Below are 9,864 nucleotides of genomic sequence, written 5' to 3'. Positions count from 1 at the left end.
ACATATAGAGTCCAGTGAGTGCAGCTTGGAGTCACCTGCACTTATTAGTTGATACTTACAAAACATTCTCAAACATCATTACAATCTTCTTTTGTCTGATAAATAATTTAACTTTGAGAATTGATAACTTGTAGTGTGTTTTCTGCATGTGCCTTACAAGCTAAATTTCCTTCGGGACAGTACAAAAGAAAAACCAACAGTAAATTATCCTAGTCCTTTCTGTCTGTTCATCTAGATTCCAGTTGTGGAACCAACGGTGTGAAAAAGTCATCAGATGGGCCACCTGTGACCCAGTCCCTTTTCCTGAACAACACAGAGCACTCAGCCACCCTTGCCAAGTCACAGGTGGGGACTGGCTAAATCTCTGCCTGTTATAATCAAGGGCTTGGTATTGAAAAACAATGGCAGTCAGTTCAGTACAGGCTTTGTTTAAGGCATCAGAAAGTGTGCGAAAGAATAACACAGTAGCTTATTTATAGCAGAACTAAAGATTTGTAGTTATTTCCATGCTGCCGTTTAATGAGGAAGTATATTAAGTCTGATATTCATAAAAGTTATATAAATGTTAGAACGGCTAGTGAACAAGTAAACTTTGTTTGTAAAAGTTGTTTTTTTTATTTTACTTAGAGCAGTGAACTGGCATTATATAGTAAAGGCAGACAAATATAAAGTTGACCGTGGGGCTTTTTTGTTCCCATTTCAGAAACATGAAAACGAGGAAGACGGAGCAAGTGGTAACAATGATGGAGGCGAAAGAGAGAAGAAGGAGACAGATGTAGCAATATCTTTTGTGTTTGGTCAGAATATCAAAGACAGAGCAAAGGTGGGTCGTTTTCCACTCGTCTTTCACCTGTTCCCGTTATACAGTGAGCATGAGAACTTGAGGCGAGAACGTGTGACAGATATACACAGTTAAATCTGGCAGACAGAAGAGGCTTTTACACACTTAAGATGAGTTGCCTTGATACAGTCTACATTTTGTGTATAATTTGTGACTTTTATGTATTTCTTTACCAACATGCTAACTGTATCAGTTCCTTTGCTAAGAGAATTTCGTATAGTGTTTTGTATAGACTCCAATTCCTGATTAAAATGTGCAGTTCCTGTGGGGTGTTGTACAATATCCAGTATTATTTTGTATAATTTTGTGGTCAGTTTAGAACAGCTGCTCACTCAACTTGCTTAGCTGCACGCTAGTCAGGGTTTTCATTAATGTGGATTTTTAAAGTGTTTCTTTAAGCTTAGGCCATTTCTTTAAGCACAACTCCAAATTTAACAATGTTATCGCCCTCTAGTTGGAAGAGAACAGTACAGAAGGCAAGTCAAAGGATGGTGTGCCACTGGACTCTCAATCTGAGGGCACTAATTATTTCTTACAGTACATCTCTACCCCAAGGTAATGTAACTGTGCCCTCCTTTGAGTATTTTTAGCAACTCATCTTCATTCATGATTAACTTCCTTCAACTCACTGTTTTTTTTTTCTTCCTGTCCTTTCAGTTCAAAAAATGCCACAAACAGTACAGACAGTGGGGCAAAATTTGTTTTTGGGCAGAACATGTCTGAACGAGTTCTGGTAAGTTGTGCTGTCTGTCATATCGGAGAAAACCTAATGATTGACCTTCTGAACACGTTCCAATGATCAGCTTTTGTTGTGTTTTCAGAGTCGCCCGAAGGGCGAGTTCTCAAATGAGGAAAATAAAGAAGTTTTGGCTCCCCCGGCTTCAGAGCCCTCATCACAGGAAACCACTCCGGAGAAGGGTAAAAACACAACCACACTGAATATTGTTAGAGTTTTAAGAGAGGCACTTGGCTACATTTCTGTGATAACCACAAACTGACAAAAACATTAAAATAAGCAGTTCAGCAGATATGTAACTTTGAAATTATAATCCTAACAGAAATGGTCAATGAAATGTCTTAATCTGTTTGACAAGTTAAGTCTATAAACATCACTGTCAAATTTAGGAACAAGTGTTTGATTAGCACCACATAAAAAGCTAAGAGTGTAATAAATACCGCATCTGTAGTTTGAGATGAAAAATTCGTAGCACTGGTGATTCCACTTATTTACTTAAGCATTAAGGTAGTTTTCTTTCTGTAATCAATCACTCTGAATTTGATAACACAAGGATGTAGTTACACCCTCCAGCACAAAAATTCGGATTAAGCCATACATTTTGACACAAAGGGTTATTCACAGCAAATGCAAGTGAAATTAATTCAGACGACAAAGTAACAGCTCTGACGTCATGTCAAACACGTCTATGTATTGTGTTGCAGAGATCTCTGGATCTTTGCATGCTAACCAGGTAGACTTAGTCTAAGCAGCTTAAATCACCTTGGTACTGTATTCCCTGTCATCAAACTGGCCTCCATTGGTCTCAGGTGCTGTGTTCAGTCCTGGTACGGCCGTGTTCAATGGGAAGCTGCTAAGCCCGGTCTGCCTGGCTCCAGTTCTAGCTATACGGCTAACTGAGGAAACTAGCCAACGGCAGTTAGTAGCAATCATGACCTGATATGTGATTGGCTGCCCCCTATTTTACCTTGCCTTTTACCTTTTTGCAGCATAAACTCCAGGTAGCTCACCACTGTCTTTTATCTTACCAGTGAACAGCGTGTCGGAGTCTTTGGAGGAGTCTGCAGCAGCTTACACCAAAGCCACAGCCAAGAAGTGCATCTTAGAGAAAGTCGACGTCAAAACTGGAGAGGAATCAGAAAGCAATGTTTTACAGGTAGAAGGCGGGTTTTCTTGGTTCAACTTATGCAGTAAATAAATTTGTCAGAAAGCAGTACACTTCTGGTTTGTTGTCACGCCCTTATTTTTAGATGCAGTGCAAGTTATATGTTTTTGAGAAGACCGCTCAGTCGTGGATAGAGAGAGGTCGAGGCTTGCTGAGGCTCAACGACATGGCATCGACAGATGATGGCACGCTACAGTCCCGTCTAGGTAAACACACTCAGAAACTTTTTAGAGGCGTAGAAAGCAAATAAACAACTTGTTTTTATTGAGTTTTTGTATACATTGGTGGAATGTGGAGTAATAAGTGTTTTGTCATCAAAGAAAGAAAAGTGAGTTTAGATTTTTTTAATTTTAATTCTAAAAAGGATGTTCTGCATTACCACACTTGTTTCAGACATAGTGATGACATTTCTTATAACTGTATGATCTATCTATCTAGAGATAGATTATCGCTGATGAACATGTAACTTGGCAAACAACATTCCAAGTCACCTTGGAAAGGTCACTTGCTGGGGCTTTATACCTATATAATACTATTTATCAATTACATCTTTCATGACGAGAACTCACAGCACTGAGATCATAGTTGGGTAAAATACCATGGACTTAAAAATAACTATCAAAACAGTAGCTGTTTGGACCTGTAGTTATTGGTGTGTGTTTGTGTTTAAACCCTTCAAGTGATGAGGACCCAGGGCAGCCTCCGGTTGATCCTCAACACTAAACTTTGGGCCCAGATGCAGGTGGACAAGGCCAGCGAGAAGAGTGTACGAATCACTGCCATGGACACAGAGGACCAGGGGGTCAAGGTCTTCCTAATATCGGTATGTGTAGATATAGAGAGAGGGCGCCTTATTTGTGCAGACAGCTGGCTAGTTAGCGTCAGCACCCTGGCTATGGGAAGTGACCTTGTGAGAGAATGTCTCATCAAAAAGCACAATGAGCTCAGATCAGTCAGCAGTCTTTTTTTTAACTCTTATAGAGATGATGGTCAGATTTACTACAAGATAGTCAGGACAGCCCTGTAAACTTCATATAGGGCTGGGCAATAAAACAATAATGATAATAACTGCTAAATAATTTTTCTCAATAAGAATATAACAAATTTTCAATAGATGTTTGATTTAATTAATTGGAATCAAGAATGAATCAGCCCTTAATTTTTCTAATAAGATTTATTTTTCTGAGTAAAAGGGACTGAAAAAAGATTTTACTGAAGAGATTTTTATCAGATAATTTTTTAATATTCTACCTCAGATTTGTTAAGTGATCCACTGTTTGGCAAGTGTTTGTCATATGGCCATAAAGATTAAGATTAAAACCAAAATTAACGATCTGGTTTCTTCAACTTTCACTAAGGAGCAAAAATCAACCTTTAAACTCGAAAGAAATTATGGTTTTAACATTTATCGCTATAATTATTGAATTATATAAAAAATGTATCGTAATAACATTTTTGGCCATATTGCTCATGCCTATGACTGCACATAAACTGCAACTATTCACCCCGCAGTTTATATATCAGAATTGAGCATTGAGGCCTGCAGTTTGAACGTAACCTTATTTACCTCAACTGCAGAGAGAATCAGGACTAATTTAATATGGACTCATATTAAAGACAGGCCTATATTGAAAATGTTCCTTTTTATATTTAAGTAGGAAGCATGCCTGTTTTCTGATTAGCTCCTGTTTTGATTTTGCTCAAGTCTGTTTTGGTTAATGCAAACTTAACACTTCCTCCATATTTACCAGTTGTCTTGATGAATTCAGTTGGTGCTAAGCTTTAACATGAAGTGGCTGTAAATGTGAAACATCAACAAAGAACGTTGAGTTGGAGCACTGATAACATATTGATGCAAGAATATGAATGTGGTTGGATTTATTTTTTTTGTTTTTCCTTGAATGTGGCTGAGTGGTCTCTCCCTCTGTGTCTCTTCTCCTCAGGGTAGCTCTAAGGACATAGGTCAGCTGGCTGCAGCGTTACATCACCGTATCTTAGCCCTGAAGAGCAGGGCGGAGCAGGAGCCTGAGACCCCAGCAACAACCATCCCTGAGGCCGAGGTACCGCAGTCCAACGAGGACGACAGCGACGAGGAAGATAATGCCTCTGCCTCAGCTTCAGCCTCTACTCCTGCTACAAGTCAGTGATTTTTATTGTTTTTGTGTGTGCGTTTTAGTCCCTGGTTTACTTCATTGTAAACCAGTGGTTGGCAATAGGCGGCCCAGATTGCTTTGCAAAAACATAAATAAATTGATAGCAGCTGGTGCTGAAATAGATCTCAGTTATGACAGCTAGTTACTCACATAATCACTTCCTCTTAAGTGATTGTGCCTCCAAAATAAAAGCGCAAGAACATCTTTTGCAGCAATGCTTCATGTCGAGTTTATTAAGAGCTTTTACTTTGAAAGGTTCTGGAAGGACATTCAAAAGAGTCTCTGGCTTGCTTGACAGACCCCTGAAAAAGCTGTCAGTAAACATGTGATTGGATTCCCCAAAATTTAAATAAGCGTCCATAGGTTTACAAATGCGGATCAAACGCCGGAACGCATGCACACACTGCAACACATGCTTTATTGTGAGCATGTGAAAAAGTGTCCTTTTATTCAATTTGCTAACAAGGGAGAAAAAAATATTCAATGGAATCAATCTCACAACCTACCTAACGAGTGCCACACAGTACCTGAGCAAAACGTGCACATGATTTGAAATAGTTTGACTTTGTTCTGGCCCGCCATATAACGGCTTGAAAAAAATTTGGCCTGATGCCAGACTTATTTGCTGACCCCTGTTGTAAACCTGCTATCACTTTCTTCCTGCAGGTAATTCAGAGGGAGGAGAGAGCCAGGCAGCAGGAAGCACATAGCGTCACTCTTGGATAGCCTGCTAAGATGCTGCTGTTAAGGCGTTTTGCTGTAGGCATCTCCATGGACACCCCTTGACCAACATGGGTCCTCCAGACCAGTACTTTTGGATATTAGAAGTCTAGCTCCAGGAAATAACCCCTTGTGCTGGAGTGTCTCACCCAACTCGTGCAGTTCATCTTCTCTGCATTCAGCGTAATATCTGGAGTTGTTTCTTCCCTCCCTCTCCTGTTTTGTGTTTTATTTTTGTTTTCGAGTATTTTTTCCTCTCCCCGATAGCAAAAATAAAGACTTCAAAGCTTTGGTTTGGGACTTTTCTGCTCATCATATTGATGAGTGTAAGGGTGTTTTCCTCTACATTTTAAAGTATGGCACATGTTAAGACTGCAGTTTCTACTTTGGGACCTTTTTACTCACTCTACAGTCGTACCTCTGGACGCCACACATCCAGAGGAGCTTCATTCACAATGTATTTGACTAGTCTTCAGTCAGTTGTTCTTACATGAGTCCAACCCCCCACCCTCTATCCCAACCAGTCTGTGCGATAGGTTTTGGCAAATGTAATTTATTTTGGATTGTCATTTTCATGAGGCATCTCACACATGTGCTGTTTGTAATGGCTAGCCAAGACCACTCAAGTTGTCATTAATAGCCATTTCTTATTTCCTATTGACCTATATTATTCTGCATAAAAGACTGATACAATGCAGTTTCTGATAATGTGAGTTAATGATGTGAGGACAAAAGAGCAGAAGAATTCACCTCAAATTTGTCTCTAAATTAATAAGACATGTTAGTCATTCACTTTGTTATTTTGTTTTTTTTTTATGATTTTGTTTTTCAAATCAAGAAGTCTACAGTCTACGTTTTTCATGAAACTTATTTCTTTTTTTTCCTATCAAGCGTTTACTGTCTTGATACATAATTTTTTTTATTTTGAAAATATACAAGCTTTTTATCCATTTAAATTTGAAGAACATATTGGAATGAAGATTTAACTTCATGTGTGGAAAATTTGAGTGATAACTGTAATACCCTTTGAATGTCATGTACATTTGAATATATCATTTAGTAGTGCACCATGTTTTCTCATCTCCTACAACTGCCCCCTTTACAAAATAAACCATTTTGGACCGACATCTGAATTTTTTTAATTTTTCTTTTTAAACTTCTGAAGCCTGATTTTTCTGTGCAAAATCCAAACTTAAATCCAAATTTCAAAGACCTCAGTACAGTGTGTTCTACTTGAACATTGATTGTCTTCTGTATATGTTTTAAATCAAACCAAAGAAAGGGAGAGTCGTTCATCTGTTTTGTATTCCTGTGTTGAATCTGGCCTGCAGGTTGATGTATGCTGGCTTTGAATGCACTGAGCAAGAATCACAACAGAACTTGCTTATACGTGCATCACGCACAAGGTCATGAATATTTGATGCATATACCTATCATAACAGCCCGATAGAATCATATACATCAAAACTCTCCTCATCTGCCTTTATGTGGTGACTCGGTAAGAAATCATTTTTCTATGGTGTCTCCTGTAAATGACTGGCGATGTGGTGAAAGTCACAAAATGTGCACATGATTTGAAATAGTTTGACTTTGTTCTGGCCCGCCATATAACTGCTTGAAAACAATTTGGCCCGATGCCAGACTTATTTGCTTATTTGCTGCTGTTGTAAACCCTTGTAAACCTGCTATCACTTTCTTCCTACTGGTAGGTGAAAGTCACAAAAAATCTGACCTTAGATGATGTGTCTGTATAAAACAAATCCATCTGTATAATTTACAGTGGTTTTCTCGGAGGCACTGAAATCCCACACAGAGGTGGTTCTTTTGTTTCACCTCGGTGTGTGATTTCACAAACTTGGAGAAACACTAGCTACTGGACAATACGCAAGCAAGCAAACTTATTTATATAGGACTTTTCTAAACAGAAGTTACAAAGTACTTTACGGGAAGAAGAAAAGGGGCATGAGGATGATAAAAAGAGAAGGCAGTGTTCAACCCACAAAATTCGAGGGAGAGCCAGAGAAAACAAATGCACGAACAGACTGTTCCAGAATCCAGGAGAAATTACAGCAAAGGCATGATCACATGAGATATTTGCCTCCTCCCAGTGGTCAGGAGGCACAACAACTCCTTTAAATATAGAGGAGCCTAAACATGTAATGCTCTGTATGTCAAAAGTCAGTCAATCCTGTGAGAGTAGCTAAAACTGTTGTCACATGATCTAAGTTTTGTTGTTAAAGCCATCGCCACAGAGTCCTGGACCAGCTGGAAGTGAGATGGAGATGATTTTCTGAGGCGACTGAACAAGGTAAACCTAAACAGAACAACACCGGTGAAAGCAAAGCGTTTTTTTGTCTAGCTGAACTTTGTCTTTGTTTTTTGTTTTTTTTACTATTTTCCACCCCAGTAATAATCCTGAGATAATTTAGATCCATCTCCTGATCCCGTTGTGATGGTCCTGACCCCAGACTGGGAGACTACTGTAGGTGACACTATAGCTGGACAGGAACAGGATGTCAGTAATTTAAAGTATGTGATGGAGTACATCTTTTAGGTATACAAGGTCCACCCACCCCCCCACCCCCGAGTGTTGTAGACGTTGCTCTCATCATAGTCTTAAAGTAAAGGTCAGACACTTCACAGAGTGTTTTTTATTTGTTTTTTTTTTCAGTTTGTCTATGAAATGTCAGAAAAATAATGATCAAAATAGTTAAATTAAAGGTCAAGCCCAGAAATGATTTTACCACACCTCCACCGCTGGTTCTGTTCCTGGGAACTTGTTTGTATAAACTGCATCTGTATCATTACTATGTTCACCAGTTATCTCCAGGGCCAGTCATCTCTCCCTTTTCCTTTTGATATGCTGTAAATTATTCATACTCTGATTTGTATTATTTTTAAAATTCTTTTTAAAAAGATATGCATCTTGACATGTATCGTCGTGAATTAAGGTTACTGCTACAATTTGTAATGAAACCTAAAGAGATGGTGTCACAGTGAGTGGGTTTACATGTATTTCCTAGTGTTTTACTCTGTTATATTTAGATCAAATTTAGACTTTTTCTCTGTTCACAGTACAATGTTACTTGTGCAGTTAAAAAAACAACAACACTCCACTCCTGTCCTCCTGTAGTCTTTGTTGATTTATGAGGCTTAGGGCAATTCTCTCCTCAAAACGTTGTTACGTAAGGAACTCAGCAGCACCAAAATAAACAAGCACTGATTCGCTGGAAAAGAGCCGAAGTAGAGTTACTAGAATATTCAAAGGTGTTCTTACCTGTTCAACAAAAGCGGGTTGCATAGTAACCTAACTGTTTTTCTCAATCATGCCTTTCCTTTTTTACATTGTATGCTTTAGGCATCCTAACAGTATAATCACATTGTGTTGTCAGATGTACTAAGCTGCACTTCATGGTATGTGGCAGTAGTGACCAACATTTTATCGACAGGACAAAATAGTTTATCAAAAGGGACGAGTCACAAGGAGTCTCCATTGAATTCTGTTTATTTGGTTTTCCTTTTTAGCCATGTCGGCCTGTGAGTGTGTTAATCTGTTCACCACTTTGTTTCAGACTGAATCATCTCAACATCTTTTGGATAGATTGCCATGGCATTTGGTGCAGACTTTGATGTCTTTCTCAGAATAAATTATAAGAACTTCAACTCTCTCGACTCGACGCCACCATCAGGCAAAAATGTTAATTTGTCTTTGTTTCATTATCATCATTATCATTATTATTATTATTTCATTATCTGGAGGCACTAAAAGTCTGGTTAACATTATTACAAACAAACGTTATGTTTACGTGAGGTCTAGCAAACATATTGAATGCTTTTCCTTCCTCATAAAAAATTTGCAGAGCTGATTTTGTTTAATTTATATTTTAAATTGTGTACTGCTAGGTAGCAAACATCCATCTTCTTCCCTACCTTTGTCGACTCTTTACTGCCAACAAAGGCTCAACTTAGAAAACTGTTACTTGGGTCCCCATTTTTATAAAAACAAAATGGGTATCCACTGATAAAACACTGCTTCATAGTGCTGCTAGTGGTAAAAAAATGTCACAGGGTATCTTTAATGTTAATCAAGGAATGGTAAAATGTTTATTTCTTGTAATTTGTGAAATATAATGTTCTCCTCTATTTCTGCACAGAATTAATCGGCATTGTTTTTGGATCGAATGAATATTCAGACTGTGTTTTTCTGCATGACATGCAAATGACCCACCATAGAAATGCATTATTTCAG

At 38.4% G+C, this 9,864-nt stretch overlaps 1 protein-coding gene across 1 annotated transcript in view; it reads left to right on the top strand.

The window, feature by feature from the left end:
• The window catches only part of ranbp3b (RAN binding protein 3b), a 15,313-nt gene extending 8,571 nt beyond the window's left edge, over positions 1–6,742 (top strand). Inside the window, exons 15-16 of the mRNA XM_046051879.1 lie at positions 4,686–4,881; positions 5,562–6,742. Of these exons, the coding sequence (XP_045907835.1) occupies positions 4,686–4,881; positions 5,562–5,605 (240 nt within the window). The 3' untranslated portion in view covers positions 5,606–6,742. The remainder of the gene's footprint in view (positions 1–4,685; positions 4,882–5,561) is intronic.
• The last annotated feature ends 3,122 nt before the right edge of the window (positions 6,743–9,864 follow it).

Source organism: Micropterus dolomieu, linkage group LG06 (genome assembly GCF_021292245.1).
Source record: "Micropterus dolomieu isolate WLL.071019.BEF.003 ecotype Adirondacks linkage group LG06, ASM2129224v1, whole genome shotgun sequence".
NCBI classification, from domain to species: Eukaryota; Metazoa; Chordata; class Actinopteri; order Centrarchiformes; family Centrarchidae; genus Micropterus; species Micropterus dolomieu.
The sequence above is the reverse complement of the archived record's forward strand: the minus strand, read 5'-3'. Positions and strand labels throughout refer to the sequence as shown.